At 42.5% G+C, this 24,891-nt stretch overlaps 1 protein-coding gene across 3 annotated transcripts in view; it reads right to left on the bottom strand.

The window, feature by feature from the left end:
- RCAN2 (regulator of calcineurin 2) overlaps window positions 1–24,891 on the bottom strand; it is a 230,062-nt gene that overhangs the window by 6,973 nt on the left and 198,198 nt on the right. For all 3 annotated transcript variants that reach the window (XM_073224387.1, XM_073224388.1, XM_073224389.1), the window contains 2 exons: window positions 12,389–12,562; window positions 8,959–9,130 (listed from right to left, as the gene is read on the bottom strand). In XM_073224387.1, the coding sequence (XP_073080488.1) occupies window positions 8,959–9,130; window positions 12,389–12,562 (346 nt within the window). The remainder of the gene's footprint in view (window positions 1–8,958; window positions 9,131–12,388; window positions 12,563–24,891) is intronic.

Below are 24,891 nucleotides of genomic sequence, written 5' to 3'. Positions count from 1 at the left end.
CCTCTCTCCTTGGCCACTCTGAGTCCTCTCCAGTGGAAGAGAAGTGACACCTGATGGGTGACTTTGGGGAAAAGAACTGTGGAGGGCAGTTTGATGGTTTCCATCGTGACAGGGAGTAAAACTGCCTGGTTCTGGATTCTGCACTGGGAAGCTTGTTAACTCAGCCATCTTCTCAGCTTGAGCCTTTTGTAGGAAACAAAGCTGGCATTATTGATCTCATCTGTCTTACTTATCTAACCCTCAGTGGGTTCCGAATCAAATAGGGAAAAGTAGGTGTCAGGTATTCCAGTCTAAGAAAGAGCGATGATTTATGAAGGCCAAGAACTTTTCCAGCAGCTGAACATAGAACCGTGCTGGGCTGTGCACCGAGCACTGAACTTTAGTTTGGATTATGACCCATTATATTTGCCTTCGGAGAAGAATGGAGAGTCCAGCGGTAAAATAATTTCAGGCTTGGCCGTGCTTAAAACCACTGCAAACTCCATGGGATAAGTAACCTGGCATTTCTGGGTGTTAGTTTCATTGAACATGCTGCCCGTCTGTGAGATTGGAGATGGAGACTGAGGGAAGAGTTTGGAGTGATTCGAGATGTTATTAAAAGGTGTTCCACTTAGATTTCCTTTCCTCTCAAGGGTTAGGATTAGGACTTAATCAAATTTGGCAGGGAAAGGTGGGCGTCCAGGCTGCCAAGTCCCAGGTTCCAGCTCCCTTGTTGACTTCAGAGGCAGGGGTGCCTTGCACGGACCCTCCCCTGGAACTGGGAGGGTAGGCAGGGGAGAGTGGCTTGCCAGGGCCAGAGAAGGGTGAGGGGTGACCTGCACTTCCATCCCCCTACCCAGGCTCTGGCTAGTATCTGAGCTCACCATGCCTTTTAACCAGTTCTCCGTCCTGGCAGGGGTAATGCTGGTGTGCTTGGGGCCAAAATTGTTCCTTAAGAGGACTGAGCTATAGAGAAAAACATCAGGAAGTTATGAAAAGGTGAAGCTCCCCCCATTCTGAGTGTGCTATTTAACAGTTTTTTAAAGGTATCTACTGGCAGTCTTGTCTTCTCCAATTTTTCTGAAGGGAAGGAGAAAGGAGTGTGTGTGTGTGTGTGTGTATCTATGTGTGTGTGTGTCTGGGCAGGGAGAGGGATCTACTGGTGACACCTCTCTGTTCTGTGTCCCCTCTCCTTGCCGTCTCTGCCTGCTCCATGCTGATACTTCTGACCCCTTAGGAGGCACTCCTTGTTTCTGTGTCTTTGTCACATTTGAGAGTCACCTGATAAATCCTACAACATACTCAGTGTGGTTCTCAAACAAAGGTGCTGCTCTCCCAGTAGTATCTGGAAATGTGATGAGGATTTTTTTTTTTTTTTTGGTTGTCGTAAGGACTGGGTCGGGGTAGATACTGGCATTAAGTAGGTGAGGCCCAAAGATGCTAAATGGATTGTAGTGTGTAGGACTGTCAGTTCCAGAATATCATAGCTTTCACGATGAGAAACACTGAGCTAAGAACTTAACACAGGCTTGTACATCTTAATAGGAAACACAGATATGGTTTGAAAGTAACCATAAATTATTGACAATAAATTAGTTACACACACCGAGCATTTCCTATATCCACTGCTGGACATACTGATTTATGTGGATTATCTCATTTGATGCTTACAACAATCCGATTTTACTATTGAGGAAGCTGAGGCACAGAGAGGTTAAGAAAGCTTCTTAAGGTCACAAAGGCTAAATAAAGGTAGAGCCTGGATTCAAACTCCCATACTGATAATCATCATGCTAAACCAAGATAAACACCTCTCTTTATGTCGGAGCTTCATTTACAGCAACAAATAAAAAAAGGAGGTATTCTAGGGCAGAAGGACTTACTGGAACCTTTTCAAGTCAGAGCTATTTGATAGCTGCCTATTCACAAGATCCATCTGGGGGTGGAGAAAGAATTTATTTTCCAAGTAGAAGTGAAAAGAGGGATTCAGGATTAAAAGAAATGTTTCAGGGAAGAAGAAATATTCCAGGGAGGAAAGTCCCTTGCAATTTTTTTCTGATCCCTTCGTGTTGCCTTGAGTCCATATTTGATTTTGTTGGACCCCAGAAAAAATGCTGTAGGTAGACATGAGGGTGGGGTCATTCACTGAATGCAGTTCTCCCCTTTTTCCTTTGTGAGTAGCTGCTTCTGTCAAAGGTTGCCCTTTAAGTCTAGGTGGCAAAGAGTATAAAGCAAAGCCCAGACCAACCCAAATATTTCACCGGCAGTTCAGAGAACAAGCCTATGTAAGGACCACCACCACCACCACGGGGGGTATGCACACAGTTCTTAGAGGCTGGTGACACTGTTCTGTGCTTTGCTTACCCTAAGTCATGTAATGGCAGAGGAAACATCTCCCTGGGAGGCCTTACTAAGCAGTAAGCTAGGGGCAGAATGATCACAGCACCCCATGAACAGTTCCTAGGTGCCAGGCACTGGGTGAAGTGCTTTAGTATATTAATGACTCCATCTTCATGATGACATTGCAGTTTGTCAGATAATCACCTTTAAGAATAAAAGAGGTGCAGAAGGATGAAGTAAATGGCTCAAGGTCACCAAAACAAGCACTGGAGCCAGGACTCCAGAGGTCACCTGAGGCCAAAGCATGACTGCCACCGCGCCTCTGATTGTGTAGGAGGAAGGACAGGGTGGTGCAGAAAGACATCGGAGCTGCCCAAAGACTTCCCTGCCTCAGGAGTTCTAGTATGAGTTCATGTTAGGAAAATATTACTGACATGAATCACTGGGGTTCTTCCTCCATCCTCAGTCCTGAGCCTCATTAAAGTAGGAAAACAAAAGGGGTCCTTGGGAAGATGGAAGGGGTGAGAGGGGGAGAGTTGGAGGTGAGGGAGAAAGAGAATAAATACTTTGTAGTTTTGTTATATCTTATACCAATGAAAGAAAGCTTCCTTATCTTCTGGGGGTTTCCCTCTAAGACTGGATTAGGGGAGCCCTTTATCTTCCTTCCCTCCTGAGTCACAGAGGACCTAAAGCCCAGGCATACCTCGATTCATTGTGTTTCACAGATGTTACATGTTTTACAGACTGGAGGTTTGTGGCCTCCCTGTGTCAAGTGAGTCTATTGCTGCTTTTTTTCCAACATCGTTTGCTCACTTCATGTCTCTGTGTCACATTTTGGTTAATTCTAGGCGATATTTCAAACTTTTTCATTATTACTGTGCTTGTCATGTGATCTGTGCTCAGTGATGAGGACTCACTGAAAGCTCTGATGACAGGTAGCATTTTTTAGCAATCACACAGTTTTAAGGAATTTATGCTATTGCACACTTAATAGACTACAGCGTAGTGTAAACCTAACTTTCATATGCCCAGGGAAACAAAAAATTCATTTGACTCACTCTATTGCGCTATTTGCTTTATTGCAGTGGTCTGGGAGTACCTGCTCATCTCTGAGGTGGGCCTGTACTTCATGGAGCAACTGATAGAGTGTCTCCTTAGCAGGGGAGACAAAGAAGTGGAACCCCAGAAGGAAAGAGGGAGAGAAAGACAAAGGAAACTTCAGAAAGAGAAGGGTGGGAAGATAAAGGGAGACCAGAGAAAAGGGGCTCTCAGAGGCTTGTGAGGCAGGGCTTGTCCACACAAGTGAGGGGACAATTGCAGACATAAGGAAAGAAAGAGCTGTTTGGACCAGCCCTCTGTGTGCTTGGTTGTACCATCACGAGGTTTTCCTTTCTTGGACTTATCATCCCGATCTGCCTTGCCCAGGATTAGGGGCCTGGCTAAGGGAATAGCTATGGGTGTGTGTGTGTGTGCTTGCGTGTGCATACATACATACGGCCATATTTCAGTCATGCATCTTTCCTATTTTTCTACAATGTGCATATTTTCCCTGTGAAATAAGAAAAAATGAAGTGCTGTATATTGCCATTCAATAGTGATTGAAGATAACTGTGGAATAGATGGTGTGAAGAAAAGCCCCTTTAAGATGTTTTTCCTGGGAAAATTCTTTGAAAGGAAATGGAAAACTACAAGCATTTGTTCTAAGATGACAAACTGCCCTCCCGCGGGTGGGGAATGACAGGTAGAGACTGCACCGGCTGGGACACTGGAAACTGCCTGTTTTATTTCCTTTCATATCCATGATCAGAAAATATCAACTGTGGAGCAAGAACTAAGGCCTGGATAATACCATCCCACATGCATCCACATATAGGTGTTCATCTATATTTCAGAAATGGCATTTTCTCTACCAGTGGATCAATAAGCCAGGAATAGATGATGTTTTTTCCTTAGAAGTGACTTGAGTTACTGAAACATATTTTCCATTTGGGAGTAACAACGTATTCAAAGCAGCAAACCAGCAAAATTGCTTTACTATGGCATGTTTTGATGGAGAAGGATATGGAAAAAAATCTAAATATAACAGATGTACGCAACTCGAAACTCAAGCACCATTTTAAGTCTCCTGCAGTTAACTAAAATTGATCTCCCTAACAAGAGCTAAAAATAGCAAGAGGGAAAAAGGGAACAGACAATGACTTTTCATCTCACTCCCTGCAGACATTTTCAGTGACAATGAACGTGACCTTCCAGAGCCATCCTAGAGAGCTCAAAAAAGGGTGGCATTTCACATACCACCTCTGTTTGCCATCCATTTACCATTTGCTATAGCCTACATCTCTATTTTGCCATTTTGGTATAGATGGCAAAAATAGATAAGCTTGGTAAAATAAGCTGTTTTGCTGGGCTGGGTTTTTGTTTTTCCTATTTTCCTTTATATCCCAAAAGAACCTAGCACTATATGCTTTCTGGAGTCAGAAGCAATAGGCACTATAACATACATCAAAATAAATACTCAATTCGCTGCCCACCTGGTCAAAGCCCATCTTATTTTGTATAGGTGATTGATAAATGATGGGCTTCTCTAAATTCACCAGGGGGACTAGTGGAAGTATAGAAATCCCTTAGATTTCTGCCTGTTATATAGAGACAGTGACTGTCCTTTAACCAGAGCAGAGGAAGGCAAATTCCGATCCATGTGTCCCACCAGTCGGGAGAGAAAAGCACTGAAGTGTGCCTTCAAGAACCCATGCGGGGTGTTACTTAGGGGCTGCCAAGAAGCAGAGAATCGAAAGGTGGAGGAATGAAACAGACAAGCTGTTTCGCATATTTAACACTTGCTCTCACAACAATATTGAATTTCACCTGGAGAAATTAATTTTCCTATTCAGGAGACTGCCCTGGTTCCTTAACCTTTCCATTCCGCAGGGCGAGGGTGCCGGCTTGATCGATCTGTTCTGCTTCTTGCCACCAGCAGAGGGACATATTTTAACATACCAGCTGTGCAGTTACCTTGGGTAAGTGACTTAACCACTCTGGGCCTGACAGTCCCCAGCTGTGCAAAGGAGGAGACTAACCACACCTGTCTCACAGAGTGGCTGTGATTGTTAAATATGATAACATATAAGGTGTTTAGAACAGTGCCTGAGCCACAGTAAGCCTTGTATATAACTTTTAACCATTGTTTCTGTTGAAAATGCTTTTGCTAATTTGTCTCTTTTATCTATTTCCTGGATCAAAAACAGAACATACAGTCATGGGGACAATGATTAAGAATGTTTGAAATTGTGCCTCTCCTATTTCCCAGAATATAACCTAGTTCTCCCTGTAATAAACAGAAAGTGAAAGATGCTTCCCCCGAGGTCATGTGGCCCGGATCTCACATTGTAACATCCTGTTAAGCATTTCAAAGAAAAACCATAGCCTTGTGTTTGATCATGATTCTGTTGTGATGGTGCAATTCTCTCCATGTTTGTTTTGAGAACCTCTCGAGAAGTTCCAGGGAGCATGAACTGCTCTCTCTGGAAGAGGGTCACCGGCGTTTATATCTCAAACATCGGGGGGGATGTTTTGCTCCTACTTGCCTGAGCCAAGGCCTATGTGCATGCTTTTCCAGTTGTCCTCCTTGAAAGGGCCTTCCTAACGCACATCACTGCTCTCCGTGGGCAGCTAGCCGTGGCGAAGGTCCACAAGCCCACAGGCGTGACGAAGCGCTCCTCTGCCTGAGCACCAGCTGGCCCTGGCACCCTGCTCCCTGATGCCCTTTCTCTGGACTTCCTTTTTCTCAGCAGCTCTTCTCAGTCACTCAGCAATACCGAGTTAGCACTGTTAGTTTCTCCTCCACCGCAAAACTCAGTTCCTTTCATCATCTGAGCTGCTCTTCTCTGCTCTCATTCTAATCTGTTTCTATACTCCTGGAGCTGAGGTACTCATCCCTTCACATGGAATGAGTTATAATTTGTTACTGAAATGATTCTGCCAAAGGATTAACAATGAATTTAATGAAATCATTTTTTTTTTTTTTTTGGCAAATGGAAATGCTAGAAGTCCTCTTGCTGGAGGAAAACATTAACTTAGTACTGCCTGACTCAGGCTGGCTGAAGCCATGAGAAAGCAACCATTTGCCAGCAAAGGTAATTACCTTCAGGCAGACTAGTAGCTCTGATCGCTTCATTCATTCATTCATTCATTCAATATTTATTGAGCGTCTTCTATGTGTAAGATATTAACAGGCACTGGGAATTCCAAAATGAATAAAACATGCATTCTCCCCTCAAAAAGTAGAGAAGATAACAGTAAGTTAAACAATAGAAAATTACCCTAAGGACAAGTGAGCTTTGGTACAAAGTGCCATGAGGGCATAGAAGGAGCAACTCCTTGTCTTGGTACCTCGTTGGGGACGGGTCAGAGATCTAGTGGGGAGGGTGCAGGGTGTGGCCCTGCTCCCTCACACTGGCCACTGAAACAGCCACCAGGGATCCAGGCATCTAATACAACCTGTGACATTTTCAATTCAATTGTTGGATACAAATCATTCATCTGTGTGAGATGAAGAAGCTTCAAGGACACAGGAAGAGGACAAATGGATACCTAATGAGAAATAGCCTCAAACTGCTGACGTGGAATGGAGAGAAAGATATCCCATAGAATATATCCAACTTGGAGCTATTACCTGGGGCACAATATCCATCATCCTTAAAAAGCAGGAGACCCTCCATATTCGCTCTTGCACACACTGAGACTTTCATTTGCACACTTACAAGAGCCCAGGCTAGGCCCCTGGAAGTTACAGTGGTGTGAGAGAGAACTGCCAGTTTAGGGACAGGATCAACATTCTGCCTTCGTCAGAGTGGAGCAGGCTTGAAGTGGGCTGCGGCAGCCGCATCCCTAATAGAAGGCCACTGGGTCTGACCCATGCCAGAGTTAGAAGAGCTGGTTTTGACACTTGCCTCTGCCACCACCAGCTGTGTCACCTTGGGCAAGTATGCTCACCTGTCCACAGCTCAGTGTTCTGATCTGTAAAATGGATTAGTAAGAGTTCCTATCTCTGTGCTTGCTGCCCAGCAGGGCACTTCAAAAACGGTCAACAGTACATCTACTTGGTAAGGGAAATTGAAGCTCATAGATTAGCAGTGCAATTAAGGTAAAAGGCATACATTTTAACACTGTTAGTAAGTTTTCCACAACTCTCAAAAGGACTCCCTGTTTTTCTCTGTCTCTTTAAAACCATTTCATTCTCCCTCCCTCCCTCCTCTGGGCCAGGCTCTGTTAGCATCCCTTCTGAGGTCTAATTCCCACTCCATCTGTCCCCTCTGCCTCCACAGTCCCTGGCCATACTTCTTCCTGGCAGAGCCTTCCAGCCTTGAGGACTCAGCTCCATTAGCCAGGGAGGGTGTCTGAGACTTGCCCTTATTCTGTCTTTGCATTACATTTTGTGAGCGTTAACTATAAATGAGTTTTCTTTCCTGTTCTGGGTAAAAAATTATTTGAGTTTACTGTATTACTGGCTTTAAATGAGTGAACCAGAGGCCAGCTGGGGATCTGACAGTCAGAAAGTCTGACTCGGCCTGGGCCTCATTTACAAACAGTGCTGTAGGGAGAGCACCGCACCGGATGCTCCATCCCGTCACTGGCAAGGCACTTTGCTCCTCTCTGGGCTGCTCAGTTTCCCCTCCTGTCAAATGCACGTTGGCTGTGATTCCTAGGTCTTCTAGCCAAAAGTGTGGTGATACTATTAAAAACTCCATTTACTGACATTCGAAACAACTACACAGGTGTTCAAATGTGTTCTTGAGAATATCCGTGCCCAGAGTCAAACTGGCAGCTTTAAGGACCTTTGCTCTAATTGGTCCATGTGTGGGGGTGCCTGCCAGCTCCTGAAGCCCTGTGAGAAATGGCTTCACAAGGCTGGACTTGCACAGACTGGGCTTATTTTATACCCTCTACAATCACACATATCACAGCCATGTCTGTGATATGTGTGATTACCATACACCATCCTGCATAAGCTCAGGATTCCTGTATGTGAACTAGACTTTCAACGAAATCACATTTCACAAATATCTCCTGTATTATATTGCTTCTTTCATCGGCCCATTTTACTTAGACACCTACTGCTTCTCACAATGGCTCTTTGAGGATAAAACTGATGGCTATTTTAAAGGCCCCAAGAAGCTCAGGAACTGGATGGTGATTACAAAGAAGCCCCCAGGCATTTGCTCTTGGGGGTGCTGTAATCTAACCTGCAGGCCAAGTACGGGACAGCCAGTCATTCTCTTCCTGGGAGTGCTTATTAATCAAACCAGCCTCACCCTGATTGAGGACCCAGTAGGGTGCCAGCTCTTCCTGGTTGGCCTGGGAATTTCCTAGTTTCAGCACTGAACATCCCCAGGAATCCCTCAGTCCTGGCTGAACCAGTGGGTCACCCTAATACCCAGGGTTCCCAAATTTCAGTGTCTTCAAGAATGAACACGTGTGATGATTGAAACTGCAGATTTCTGGGGTGGGTGATTCTGGTCTAATTGTTTTCCTGACCACACTAAGGTTACCGTGAACCCAGCATTTCAGGGTTGTTAATCTTGTTTGTCTTTTCTAGGTTGCTGACAAACGTTTACGTCTGGAAAGGGCCGCAGAGCTTACCTGGTCCTAGTTTGGCCACAGCATAGAGGAGGTCGTAGTTAAGGACTGGTGTGGCATCACTGACGGGCTGCCAGCCAACAGGAGGAGAGGCAGGGGGCGAGATGAGAAACTGTTTGGCGGGCTGTGGCGGAGCCAAATGCAGTTTGTCTCCATCTGTCTCTGGAGTCTGAACCTTCCCAACAGAGTAGAAATGAAGACACATTATTCATCATGGCCTCAGGTGCACCACGTGGGTACACTAAGATGCAGAGGCTCACTTTTAGCCTGTGACAAATGATGGACCAGGCTATAATATTAATTACTACTTACCATACACCATGTGATTAATTATCTTATTTTATACTTTAAATAGTGGATCTCAACTTTTTGCATGCTTCCGAAGTAGCTGGGAAGTTTACTAAAGCAGAGAGTGCTGAGCTCCACTTCTGGAGTTCCTGACTCAGCAGGTCTGTGGTGGGGCCCAAGAATACACATTGCTAATAAAGTTCCCAGGTGATGCTGACTGTTGGTCCCCACACCCCTCCCTCCCTTCTTTCTTTTCTCTCTCTCTCTCTCTCTTTTAATTGAGGTGATACCTAACATGGAATTAACCAATGTAATAATCAGTGGTATTCAGTACAGTCCTAATGTTGTGCATTGTTTGATGGTGGTATTTCTATCCAGATCCAAAGCATTTCCATCATCCCAAAGGAAAGTCTGTAACCATTAAACAGTTACTGCCATTTCTGTCCCCATCAGACCCTGTCAACTATCAATGTGCTTTCTGTCTCTATAGAATTATCTATTCTGGACATTTCATATGAATGGAATCAGAATATGTGACCATTTGTATCTAGTGTCTTTCACTTAACATAACATCCTCAGGGTTCATCCATGTTGTAGCAGCAGCAATACTTCATTGCTTCTTATGGTAGAATAATATTCCACTGAATGGACAGATCAGCATTTATCTGTTTATTCACTTGGACAGATGGACATTTGGGTTGTTTCTACTTTTTAGCTAATGTGAATAGTGCAGCTATGAATATATGTGTACATGTATTTGTTTGAGACCTAGTTCAATTCTTTTAGATATTTACCTAGAAGTGGAAACTGAAATACATTATTGCTGACTATAAGTATGATGTTGTACAGAGATCTCTGGAGCTTATTCATCTAGTTTAATGAATTTTATCCCTGTTGGTTAGCAGATCCTCATTCTCCCTTCCTCCTAATCCCTGGTAACTATCATTTCCACTCTTTGGTTCTATTAATTTGACTATTTGAGACACTTCATATAAATGGAACCATGCTATAAATGGAATTATAATGGAAAGACAATATTTATCTTTCTGTGATTGGCTTATTTCACTTAGCATAATGCCGTCAATGTTCATCCATGTTGTGACACCTTGCAGACTGTCCATACTATTAAAAATGATCTACAGACTCAATGTGATCAAAATCCCAGTAACATCTTTTTTTAAACAGAAATAGAAAATAATTCTGAAATTCATATAGAACCACAAAATGCCACAAATAGCCAAATGAATCTTGAGAAAGAAGGACATCATACTTCCTGATGTAAAAATATGTTATAAAGCTATTGTAATCAAACTAGTAAGGTGTTGGCATCAAGGCAGACATATAGACCAATGGAACAGAACAGAGTGTTTAGAAATAAATCTACACATACAAGATGAACTGCTCTTCAATAAGGGTGCCAAAAATACACAATGAAGATAAGACAGTCTCTTCAATAAATGGTGTTGGGAAAACTGGATATTCATATTCAAAACAATGAAATTGGACCCTTATCTTATACCATACATAAAAATCAACTCAAACTGGATTAAAGACTTAAAACATTAAGCATTAAGACCTGAAACTATAAAACTCCTAGAAGAAAATAAAGGGAAAAGCTTCATGACATTGACTTTGGCAATGATTTCATGGATATGACACTAAGAGCACAGGCAACAAAAATAAAAATAAACAAATGCGAGTATGTCTAACTAAGTTTTTGCACAGGAAAGTAAACTACCAACAGAGTGAACTACCAACATAGTGAAAAGGCAATCCTATGGCATGGGAAAACATATTTGCAAACCATATATAGGATAAAAGGTTAATTTCCATAATATGTTAGAAACTCCTATAATTCAATAGTAAAAAGCAACAAACTAAAAACTCAATTAAAAGGTGGGCTAAGAACTCAAATAGACATTTCTCTAAAGAAGACATACAAATGGTCAACAGGCATTTGAAAAAATGCTCAGGTGACTAATTACCAGGGCAGTGCAAATAAAAACCACAATGAGAAATCATCTTACACCTGTCAGATGGCTATTATCAAAACAAAAACAAAAACAAAACAAAATAAGAGACAACAAGAGTTGGCGAGGATATGGAAAAATTGGAACGCTTGTTCTCTTGGCGGGAATGTGTAATGATGTAGCTGCTATGGAAGTTTCTCAAAAAATTAAAAATCAAACCACATATAACCAGCAATCCCACTTCTGGATGTTTATTGTAAAGAATTTAAATCAGGCTCTTAAAGAGATATTAGCACTCCTGTGTTCACTGCAGCACTATTCACAATAGCCAAGATGTGGAAACAATCTAAATGTTCATTGACAGATGAATGGATGATGAAAATGTGGTATGTCCATACAATGAAATACTATTCAGCCTTGAAAAGAAGCAAAGTCTATGTTCTTTTCACTATGTTATCTTTGTAGAGCCCAAAGGTAGAAACAATGCTTATTCACCAGTAAAAGATGGATCAAGGTATCTAATGAGGAAGTGAGGACACTGAGGCAACATTACAAACGCTAAGTTTGTATTGCTGTGGACTTCATGAGCATGGCTAAGAATTCCTCTTTGGCATAGCCAGAATTTATGTCTGGATGAAATAAAACAAATTTGATTTCCATGTTTGCAACCTTTTCTCATGAATATGAATATTGGAACGGGATACGGTCCACTAAAACTGTCATACAACTTGAGTTTTAATTATAACCCTACCAGGAAGGTTAGGAGTAGCTGTGACCAGAGCATTATTATTACAACTACTAGCTAGCATTTATTGTGCCTTTAACAAATGCTAGGCACTTCAACACACAATAATTCATGTAATCCTCATAACAACAGTATGGGGTATATCATCATATGTCATCATCCCCATTTTATAGATGAGGAAACTGAGACCCAGTGAGGTTGTGTAGCTTACGTGTTAGAACCAGGCTGTCAGTCCTCAGAGTCTCTTTCTAAGCCTCTGTGCTGTCCCTGCCTGGAAATCATGAGATAGGCTTATTTCTCCATGAACTAATTATAGACCACAAAACAATGTGAAAGTAGAAACTGCTCCATTTGCATTTTAAAAAGGCAAAAAATAATGTAGGAATTACCTTCAGTATTTAAAAATTAACTTTTGTAGGAATTACCTTACCTGTGCAAAGTAGAGTTTTAATTTTTTCCCTCTGAACTGAGTCTCATGAAGCTCTATCCTGGCTCGGGCTGCAGATTTGGGATTGCTGAAGTTTATTCGGACACGTCTGAAACTCTTAAAAAGCTGGAACGTCACACAGTCATCGTAAGTCCGGAATAGACCCTCAAATTTTTCCTGATGAAAACAAACACAGGAAAATCCATTGGTCATGTATCTTGCATGATGCCTGATCTGACAAAAACAATTAAAAGAATAAATCAATAGGCTACTCCTAACATATAATTAAAACACAACGCTGGGAATGTAGCTTTTTTCACCTGTTGGTCTGTTACCAGATGCTAACCATGCTGGTGGATTCAGTTGAAGGATTCATAACGTGGGCCCAGGGGTCCATAGAGGGTCAGTAATGGGGTTTGAAGTGCATTAAAAACCTGAAAATTATGCAAAATGTTGAGTAAGTTTCTGTGTATATGTTTTCTTTCCCCCTGTGGAGAAGGATCAGAGCTGTCAGAAGGTTCTCAAAGAAGTCCATTATCTCCAAAATATTACTGCTTTTGAGTAAAGATTTTGGTAGACATTATTAATGATTATCAATCCAGTGGCACTATCTTGGCTAAAGCCAGCATGGCCTACACTACCCAAACCCTTCCAGTCAAACAGTCCATGTGATCAGTCCTGGCCAATGAAATGTGTGTGGAAGGCAGGAAAAAGCCCATGAGACAATTTTTCTGTCTCTTTCTCTGAAGATGTCAAGGTGTTCCGGATGGTACAGTAGTCAGAAACAAGATTCTCCTCAGCCTGGGTCCCTGAGTGGCTATGTGGAGCAGAAATATTATACTATAATTTTGCCTTGGCAAGGAAAAAAAATCTAAAAACCACTTTTGCATTAAGCCACTGAGCTTTGGGGATTATGTTATTCCCACAGCACAACTAAGCCTATCGCAATACAAAGAAATCATTAAAAAATTTTGATTCAGTACAATTTCAATTCAACTGAACAAATCTCAATTAAATGCTCACTTTGTACAAGGCATGGTCTCTAGGCTTAGGAGGCTACAGAGATGAATATCATTTTGTTCTGACTCTCAATGATCTAACGATCTAATGTGAGAGGCAGACACAGACACAAATAAAAGAATACTCACAGGAGTGAAGAAACACATAAAAAGAAAATTAGAGAATGAAAATATATATATATATTAACACCATCTGTCTGGTTGCTCTTGGCTTTAAAAAATCTTTATTATAAGTAATAAAACCAGACATGTTAAGTTATTGTGTGTTCTTAATGGAGAAATTGCCACTAAGGAAATAACTTCTATTAAAAAACCCCCAACAACCCTGATTCTTTTATTTCTACTATGAAAGGTATTTTGTTGTAAGGGTGAGTACAAACGGGAATGAAGAGGCAAGAAAGATTAGTACTGCAAGACTCACTGAATTTTGATTCCTCAGAGACCTGGGGGATATTTAACTCAACCTTTCCCTCCTCACCCCTATCATTTTACAAATCAGGACCCTGAGGTCTGAAGAGATAAGGACCTGCCCATGATCACTTGGCAGTTAGTGGCAGAGCCATGACCAGGCCAGTCCCTGTGACCCTGAATACAGACAGGCTTTCAGCTACATAAAAAAATCACACTGCCAGATTAAGAGCAAGAGACAGTTGATTGATTAAAATTATGAGGTGGATAGCAATAAACCAACCCAAGGCTCATGTGTAACCACATCTATCAACAACAAGATGCAGGGTTGTAAAATCGCTGACCTCTGAGTTGCTTAGGAAGAGGAACTCAGGTGTCAGGCGAGGTCTTCCTGACTCTTGAGCAACCAATGATCTTGGCTCGACTCTCAAGCCCATGGCTTATGATCTTTCCAAATGCTGCTTCCCGTATCTGAGATTCCTCCAAGCATGGCCCTCCATGGTTCCCCCCATTTTTGACTCTTGGGTCTGCCTACACTTTTTCTTGTATGCATATCTGTTCAGTCCAGAACCCCAAAGAATACATTCAAAGCAAGGTTTTTTTAGAAGTTTCATGACATGGAGATTTGAGGGGTTTTTTCTCCCCTTTTCTGGCTCCCCTCATATTCCCCTTTCCTTATCAAGAGCAAAACAAGAATTTTTTCTTCGTCTATTCCTTGGGCAGTTTTTTCTTCATCTCTCAAACCCTGGTATGAGCCAACTCCCCAACCTGGGGCTCAGCTCCCACTCCAAGGAGGCGCGTTAAGGAATATTTCCCAAGAATACTGTATTTTCCTGAACAGGAGTCCTGTGGAATACAATGTTGTCTGGTTCCTCACAATGACAGAACCCTCAGCTGGCCAAACCACAGATGTTGGTTTGATTAATTTGGGGGAATTCTTAGGACTGGGAGGAATTAAGAGATTAAAAACTCTTACTCATATAGAAATATTCATATCTTTTAGGATTAAATCCTTGGGTCTTCTTTGTAGCTCTGTTTTTCCATTTCCAGTTGGGGGTGCCACCTCCTCAGCTCTCACCACCATCCCCAAGGCCTAAGCATGGGCAGTAAGACCAGTTTTGGAGGGGGGCTGCTCTTTTCCTTGGAGCCTAATTCCTTGCTTTCATTGTGTATTTCTTTTTATGCCTTACCTTGTATCTCAGCTATTCAGAGCTGTTTGGCCTCAAGAGCCTGGATTAGAAGGAAGGAATCAAGGAGTCTCAGGCGGGCACTACGCTTGGAGAGGGGTCAATGGATGGCCTACGGTGCTGCAGCTGCTGGGAGCTTGGCAGACGTCAGTAACTGAAAGCAACTGCTTTCTCCTCCAGGCCTCAAAAGAGGGCCCCAGCCAGCTACTATCATCAAGCTAGAGTTGGCAAGTGGCAGAAACCTGATATCCTTTGTTTTGGGCTCATGCCAACCTGCAAAAGGAGGTCTTTCACCAAACCCAGGGTACGAGCCACAGGTCAAGGGTCAGGGTTTTCATTTTTGGACCAGCTGGGGACCAAACTCTACAATGATAATAATAAAAAGCAACAAACATTCATTTGGCTTGCCCTCTCTTCACAGGTCTTTTGGGAACTTGCAGTGGCAGGAGGTGACAGCTGGCCGAGAATTGGGGATTTGCTGGCTATCTCTATTTTCTTTTCCATTAGTGACATGACAAACCTTTCATTTTCTAAGGCAACAGGACACCGGACCAAATTGTTTAGGGGCTGACCCAGCACAGTAAACCTGCCAGATGTACCCTTAGGCAAAATAGTGACAAGAACACAGCTGGCCACCAGGGTCTTCCACCTGCCTTTACAGCAAATCTGTGATTTTGATGCCCATACTCATACTGTGCTGTTCTCCGCTGGTCAGTTTCTTCCAGGCTGGTACCACACAAACCCAACAAATTCTTCATTTCCTCCATAGTTAGTTCTCCTAGTAGCCACTAGTTTGAATCAAGTCCTGAAGCAGGGATCTCAAAATTTGGCCTCTGGACCTTGCTACACATTTAAAATTTATTGAGGATCCTGAAGAATGTTTGTTAATATGAGTTTCATCTAGGAATCTTTATTGTACTTGAAATCAAAACTGCATAGTTTAAAAATATGTATTTATAAACCCATTTAAAAGTAACAATAATAAACACATATGTTAAAATAATCTTCTTACAGAAAATAATTACTTTCTGAAACAAGGAAAAATTTTGTGAAAAGATTGGCATTATTATACACTTTTGCAAATCACTAATTTCTGATTTAATAGAAGACAGCTGGACTCTCATATCTGCTTCTATATTAATTCTGTTACACTCCGCTGCTTTATCTGAAGGGCATGAAGAAAAGCTGGCCTCACCTAAATATATCCTTGGAAAAGGAAAGTATAATTTAATAGTCTTTCAAATAACTGTGAATATTCTTCCTTGATACTTCAATAAAACATGACAGGTGGCAGTTTTCTAAAGTATATTGCAATGTTGAATCTGAAGCCATAATAAAATAACATTTTTACTCGCTTATATTAAAGTCCATTTATCTGTTTTGCACCTTTAAGGGATATTTACCCACGTATGATTCTGTAGTACTGTACATTGGTCATTTGGAAAATATTGGTTCCCTGAGTTATGCAGCTTTTCCAAATGTTAACCCATTTCATTACATGATATAAAAAAAATCACTCATTATTATCACCACCTATTTCACCTAGAAGTCTGTAGAGATTGGAAAGCTGTCAGATTCATGTTGGTGGATATAATGTCCAACATTCTAATTTTTGCTTGAAAGTTCCCTCTTTATCATTGGCAACAAACACTGTCAGTTATTTCCCTTAGAGCAGATGCTCATTCATTCATTTTTGAGAAACTGTCTGCCAAATATCTAAGTCTACAGAACTGTAGTTTGCCTTTTGGGTGTAGTTCCAGTAAAAAAGTGGCATTCCTTAAAATAAAAAGTGTCTAATTCAGCTTAGAATGGCTTAGAATGCTTCCTCAAGTCAAAATTATTTTCCTATGCCACAGAAGTGCTTCTTGTGTATTCCCCATTTCATTGTTCAGGTTATTAAAAAGGCATGTGCTCAAGGATAAAGCGTTAATAAAACTAATAACTTTTGCTGCTTCATCAAGGGCATCCTTAGGTAAAATTGGTATTTTCTTACTTCCTTTTCCCTTTTTTTTAAACCTCTGTGCACCTGTGAAGAGCACAAATCTTACTTGTATAGTTTGGTGCCACTGCACTGGCTCATACCAAAACACCAGCTGCCTTAACCACTATTGCTTTTGCACCATGGGTGTAAGTGCCAACACAGTTGAGAAGGCAACTAATGTCTTAGTATTACCATGGAAATAGTTTTGGCCTCATGGGAAATGGTCTTGGGAACTCCCAGGTGTCTGCAGAACACCCTTGGAGAGCAGCTGTACAATAAGATCTCAGAAAAAGGATTCAGTTGGCTTGGGGTGAAGACAAGAGGTCTTGTGAGAATCATAAGGATGCCATATAGTGGAAGTCAAAGAAAAGCTATCATTTAAGGAACTATGGTGTTTAGAATCGAATGCTGCAGGGAAGTCAAAGGGGATGAAGATGGTCTTGGCAAATGGGAGACCACTGGTGATCCTACTGAGACTATTTGAATAGATGCGGAGGTGAAACACAGATTATTATAGATTGGGGAGTGAAGGGCAGGGAAAAAGTCAGAGAGAGTTTGCCAGTGAGAAAGAGGGAGCTGGGATTTTGACTGCATGAGAAGTCAGGGTCACGAGGTGTTTAGGAGTGTGGGGAGACGCTCATTTGAAGAAATGAATGTACTGATGAAGCAGACAGATGAGACAGGGAAGAGGAGAGGGTAATGGACGGTGGAGAAGACAAAGGGGCTTCAGAAAGAGATCTAGGCATTTCTGTGAAAGGAGGTGATGAGGTAAGGGTGGATGAATTTGGAAATCGAACAAGCAAAACTGAGAGTGGCTTTTTTGTCTCAGAGAAGTGAGAGGTGTGGTCCTCTTCAGAGTAGGCAAGGTGAAGGGAGACTAAGAGCTTGAGGGGCTTGAGGAAGATTTAGAAGAACTGCTACAGTCAGAGGGAAGGAGAGGCAATGCGGATGAATCAAAGGACAGTGTTACGGGTTGAAATATGTTTCCCCCAAAGGGCCCGTTGAAGTCCCTAGTACCTCAGAACATGACTTTTATTGGGAATAGGGTCATTGAAGATGTCATCAGTTAAGATGAGGTCATACTGGAGTGGGGTGGGCCCCTAACCCAATATGACTGTTGTAACAAGAAGACAACTACGCAAAGACAGAGAGATATAAAAAGAACATCAGGTGAATATGGAAGATTGGAGTGACATATCCACAGCCAAGGAATGCCACAGATTGCCAGCACACTGCAACTCCCAGAAGAGATGAAGAAAGGTTGCCCTACAGGTTTCAGAGGGGGCACGGCCTGGCGTACAGGAAGGAAAGTTCAACCAGAGGGCAGCGGCTTCAGAGAGCAGTTTACCCCTGTAAAGTGCTGAACAACAGTCCAGAATCATCAGGGAGCAAATCAAGGGAGTTCAGAGCTTCGTTTCCTGGATCTGGGATGCTAAGAGCTGCGGAATGGTCCGCCCTTACTGCGGGGATGGAAGGGAAGAGGTACCCCTGAGAGCAGTGTAGGATTGGGGAAGGGGCGAATGTGCAGGGATTGTTTCAGGACACAAATCATACTCTGAGGAAAATTAACAAGGGCCCTAGAGAAGAAAATGAGATACATCAGGAGATGAGTTGACAGAAGAATGAGACAGGGACTGGATGAGATGCGGAAACAGGAGAGCATGTGGTATAAATGGAGGAACTCAGGAAACAACACCCTTAGCATGGTAAAAAAAAGATGCACGTAACAAAGGTCACCAGAAAGGTAGGGTGACATAGGTAGAAGTCCACATAGATCTGGGAGCTTGGGACCCAAAAAGTGATTTGATCTTTTTGTTCTGATCCATTTTCTTCAGTGTCTTTTATGTAGCAAGAATGACAAGGTACACACAAAAATATTCCAGGTAGTATGCCTGAGAATTGTGGAGTTGGCTGCTTACCAGAGAATGAGGGTCCAGGCCTAACTCAGGCCATACTTAAATCAAATAACTCTATGGTTTCAAATAGGATCCCTTTGGGTGTTTAAATTTTCTACCTTTACATGTCTTTGCTCCCCTTGAGCAGCCTGGGATTGTGGAGGTGTACGCAGAGGCACTGCTGCAAACGGAGGCACCTATTGCCTTACTTGGAGAAGCTCACTGCTGTTTTCTTCATTCTCCTTATTTCCTCTCCATTATAATTATTTGTTCATTTATTATTTGTGCCCCACATTTAAAAGATTCAAATAGGGATTATCAAGATATATATAAGAACAACATAAAATAGAAACTGAGGAGAGAAAGAGGAAAACAAGAGTAGAAACATGAATTGGAGTCATGAAGGAGGTCTGTTCAGAAAAGCAGAAAAGCTTCTCAAGGAGTCTCGACCATCTGCCAAGCAGGGGCCAGCATTTTACCTCTCATCTTTATCAAAGCCCACAACATTTTACAGTAATCCTCATCAGTTACATGGTTCCCAGGGTCAAAAGGGTAAAGATAAGAATGGCCTTAAAAGTAGACAGAGGAACCTGTGCAGGTCCTGATAAAGGAGCTACAGGATGTGAAGACCACTGTCCTCATCAGTTACAGAACATAAACCAAGGAGTAACTGATCTATTACAGCTTCCAATCAAAATGGAAGCAACTATTATTTTTTAAATCAATAGCCTTTAACAGCGATCCCAGGACCTAGGAGGTGCTCAGTGTATTCTATTTGTCTGGTTAACACAAAACCCCAAGGTATTTTATAGAATATAAGAATATTAAGATACTACCTTCATTTTAAACAATATCACTTAATATCTTATCTCTCTGACTTCTCACTTTTCTGAACAGGCAATGATTACTACCCTTGAGTAGCATCTGAAGCAACTGGAAACCAGAGCATGCAGTGACCTCCACTGAGTCATATGACTAGCTAGCTAGCAAAACCAGGACCAATAAGCTCAGGTTGTTCGTACCACATAAACATCACTGATCCCATGCAAAGCAGTGCGAAGTCTGAAAAACGAGAACAAGAGAGCCAGCTTTCCTTGCCAGCCCCTAAGGGCAGTGCTGTCCTGGGAGATGCGGCTGCTCGGGAAGTCCAGGCGTGCCTTGACCTGTGTTCCCAATGGTACTGTGGGCCTTCAGGTACTGTTCAGTTTTCTCATGACCCCTTTGGATGTAAACTATCTTAAGAAGAAATTCAGCTTCTCCCCAAATCACTAGGCTCTCATCTATCCCAGAAACTGTTGAAGAATGAAACAATTCCTTTAGGTTTCTCACCTCTCAGTGGATACCTCTGACACGTCATGTGCAAAGTCCACGTTTAAGGCTCACCCTGGAGTTTGCAGGCTGCTCAGGAGGGCCTCCTGTCGGAAGGACTGCTATTGTAAATCCCCCATGATGCAGACTCTGTGCAAAAGGAATAACCAGGCCTGCATGAAGGGGTTTTTAATACCTGGATTCAAACCTGCCAGGATGTCTTAGGCCAGGCTGACTTGTTTTAATCATGTTTTGTTCCATTTGTGGTCCTGAGGTGACCTAAATAAAAAAATTTTATGAAAAGGATGCTCTCAACCCGTCTTTACTGATAAAGGAAGTGGACAGACTTCATTACCACATGACTGCTTTGAGAAAAGGTAACTCGATGGTTAAGGCCCAAAAGTCTATCCCCTCTCAGTGAAGTCCTTGTGAGAGTCACAGATCAACGCAGCCCCAACCTCTAAAGAGACCATCTTTGTCCTAAACCCGTGGGGATTCACTGCAGGCTTCTCTCAGCAGAATGCTTTCCACGGTCTGTGTTCGATTTTATTCTTTCATTTCCAGTAGCATCCCTGAAGTTCAGTGTGGCTAGAGGACATTGTTTTATTTCTCTATGGTTAAGGAAGTCTCCATTTCCCTAACACCACTGACCTGCCGTCTGTGCATTTAGAATGGGAAAAACAAAACCCCAAAACTCCAAAACCAAGAAAGTGTACAGGGGCTAGAAACTGGAATGATCTCTGAATGGTGTGCACGGGGAATCTAAGTATCGTGTAGCCTGAAACTTTTGCAACCTGGAAAGCCCTCTTTAAGCAAAGTAATACACAAGTAGGCACAAAGGTGGGACTTTCTTTTTTGGAGTGAACACACAAAAAATTGTAAGAAATAGCTTGTAAATTTTATGAAAATTACATGGCCAGGGCCTTGTCAGAGTCTTGAGAGAGGCCCATGCAAATGAAGGGCCCTAACGCTGAAGTTTCATTCACTTCCCAGGAAATACATTCAGGAGAATGGCAGGTACACTGAGTTGTCAGCAAGTAGTGCGGAGCCCAGGTTTTCAGAAGAGCTACAGCAACCACAGAGCTCATACTGCTCTCAGCTGATGAGGACCATTCCCCAAAATGTCTGAATCCCCAGGAGGAGAGCCAAGACTCTTGACTCTGCAAAGTTGCAGTCCATTGTGTGAGGGATGGCCGAGCATGTCGTGCTGCACCTGCTGGGACCCATTTTGTAAATACCCAGAGGGCGCATAAGGAGGAAAGCTAGTGAGAAGGATGCTTGGAACCTGTCCTAGCAGCTGTTCAAGTGCCAAGTGAGTAGATGGAGAGGGGGCCCTGCAGGGGGCACTGCCTGCATGCCTGGACCCTTGTTGGGTCTCAGTCTGTGAAGTGAATGCCCACCCTCTGGGGGAGTGAGACCCTTCCAGCACCTGAATCCCGGGTTTGTTCTGATGGGTCACCCTGCCCCCACCAAGAGTGCCCAGGGGGCATGGAGCCTGCCTGTGCCAAGCAAGATACCATTTGTGGATGCTTGCATGCTTCTGGCCTGCCCCAGGACACTCGTAAGCCCCCCAAGAGGTCTCTGAATGTCTAGGGAGTAGCAGGAAGGAGCAACCCCACATGTCTGGGTGGGGGTGGACTAGGCAAACTCCAGACCTCTGAGACAGTAGGCATGAGCACAGATCGGTGTTATGTGCCACAAAAGGGGACATATCTGCATGGCTATTAGTACAAAGGAAGGATCTGACAATCCTTTGACAGCTGCCACATTTCAGTTTGCAGTACCATAGGCTGCCTGGATTCAGGGCATTTTTCTGACAGCTAATGGCAGTTTTACCCTTCTCTGGGCCATCAGCTCCTCTTCTCTGCTCATTAATCTGCAAGAATGCTTATGGCTGTCACCAGCCCAGATTAGATATAGGCTCTAATTGTGCCTATGTAAGTGATGAAATGCAAAGCCTCCTTTACAGCTTATCCAATCTCCTAAGAGGACAGGAATTGCATTTTAAATTCATTTAAATACTGATCTATCTATTAGATATAAGTAATGAGAGCCATGTGACTAGAACAGACTCTAGAGCCACACTACCTCATTCAAATCCTGAACCCCGGATTCGTGCAAGCTTGAGCAATTTACTTACCTTTTTGACATCTCTGTTTCCTTATCTGTAAAATGGGGCTAATAACATCATCTACCTCATAGGGCTGTCCTGAGCATTAAATGAATTAGTATATTTAAATCACTTAGAAAGATGCTGAGCCCAAGTGTGTGAGCAGTTATTATGAATTCCAGATTAGAAAATAATTTTTGTATATATCCACCTTTGTTTATTTTTTATGTCTACTTCTAGCTGCACAAATTTCCCTGTATCTAAATGCAAGTATATCTATCTGTCTACATCTATCTGCATTTATATCTATACTTATTACCTGAATTGAACCCTTAAATATTGTAAAAAGTAATTATAGGACTGCTTACAGTAATATCTCATGTAAAGTTAAGTCTAATCATACTAACATGATTGTGTTGATGTTATTATCTGCTTAAAACATGGAGCCCCAATTAACTATCTAGATTTCTTTTTTGACTGTGAAGCTTTGAAAGTTTCCTTTACAAAAACAGCATGGTGAATTAAATCATTCTAAGGAGGAAATCAACTGGGTAATTGCCTTCAGTCCTCCCCTTTGGAGATCCTGCACCATCAGCGGGGCTGGCGCTCAGAGACAGGGAGCAAATGACCACTACATCAAATATCTGAAGCTCAGATGCATAATAGATCCCTTAATCCCTCCCCATCTCACTCCTTTTGTTTCTCCTAACACACTTTAACCATCTTTTAGACATAGCCATCTCCAGAACTCTATTCCCCACATTCAACTGGTACCTGAATATTTCCTTTGGCATATCAAAAATGCCCTTCAACTTAATGGCTCTGAAGCCAAATTCTTTGACAGGGCCTCTAAATCTGATGTCCCTGTGCCTCAGTGAGTGGCCTCATCTCCCCAGCTGGATGCCCATCTACTCAGTGAATGGCCCCCATCTACTCAAGCGAGGAATCTGCACATTATCCTGATCTTTTTCCTCCTCCTCACTCCCGTCCCACCAGCCAACAAGCCCTCTGTTCTCTCATCCTTCCATTATTTGCTCTTCACCCTTCCATCAATTCCTTGGCTCACTACTGCTCCCCAGTTACCGTACTGGTCCTTTCCAGCTTCAGGCCACCCTCGAAGCAATCTTGAAAGTCTGCTGCAAGAGAGCGCTTTCTAAAGGATAAAATTCTGATGATGTATCTAGCTCCTCTATATGATTTCAGTGGCTTCACACAGCTTTTTTGAATACGGCTTGACTCAGCCTTAAAAGCCCTTTATAAAATGACCATCACTTACTCCTCTGCTCTCACAGTGCACCTGTGTATAGGGACTAACCCATCGCTGATGTAGAGCCGAACTCCCACTTACAGGGCCCCAGTGGCAGGTCAGTCTGTACCTACAAGCCTTTCCTCACCTGCTCTTCCTTCTGCCAATACCTCTTCCTTCAGATAACTTCTTTCATTTTTCTGTTTCCTTTTTTCCAGTTTTTTTTTTAGATATATGGACTTATAACATCATATAAATTTGAAGTATACAACATAATGATTTGCTTTAAGTGTATATTATGAAATGATTATCATAATACACTTAGTTAACATCCATCACCTCGCATAGCTACAAATATTTTTTCTTGCGATACGAACTTTTAAGATTTATTCCCTTAGCAACTTTGAAATATAGAATATGGTGTTGCTAACTATGATCATCATGACATGCACTGTATCCCCATCAGGCACACCTAATGGTCTCTCAAGTCTCTGATTAGGTCTCCTATCTGAGAAATCCCTCCTGAATCCCACGGAAGTTTAGACGTCTTGCCACTGCCTATCACAGGGTTATCTAGTTAGTGAGGCTAACTGCTCCCTCATTAACTGGATTGTGGGAACTTTAGGTGTCATTTCTGCCCTTGTGTCCTTTGCTCCTGGATCCATTACTGAGTGCCAACTGTGTACCACGCAGATGCCCGCCCTATGAGAAGGGCTCACTTTGTGAGACAAGGACCAAGGTGATGTGGAGAGAACAGTTCTCCCCTTCTACTCCAGGCTACTTTTGGTGAATTTTTTCTTCTCATCAAAGCCACCGTTCAATAAAATCAACAAATACCTACTGAGCATGTGGCTTTAAAATCCTCCAACTATACTATAATAAGGAAGCCAAAATCACATTTCCTCCCTGAAGTCCTTCTTGACCCCCTGACATAACACTTCCTCCATCTAGTAAGGGTATGTGAGCTGCCCCTCCCTTGATTATTTCAGATAATCTCTGAAAACAGATTCACTCTGAATCTCTTTCCAGAATGAATCATCACAGGGTGTGTGTGTGTGTACAGTGGGGGGTCCATAAAGACTTCAGGGAAGGAATGGTGTGGGGAAACATGGACGGGATTTGGACGTGTGGAAATGAATGGTGGTGGGAGACTTTAAAAGAAACTTTATGTTCCTTGCTACCATTATCAGAGGTTTTACATTTTCCTATTAATCTGATGTCAGCTCTCAGAAAAGGTATTTGGGGAACCCGAGGAAGAAGAGGATAAACATAATGGTTGTTTCTAAGCCATGTTTCTTTAGGCATGGCCTTGCGACACACTCGCCAGGGTTATTAAATACTTACACACAAAT

Source organism: Manis javanica, chromosome 16 (genome assembly GCF_040802235.1).
Source record: "Manis javanica isolate MJ-LG chromosome 16, MJ_LKY, whole genome shotgun sequence".
Classification (NCBI taxonomy): Eukaryota; Metazoa; Chordata; class Mammalia; order Pholidota; family Manidae; genus Manis; species Manis javanica.
Note: the sequence above shows the minus strand (reverse complement) of the source record. Positions and strands in the feature narration are given on the sequence as shown.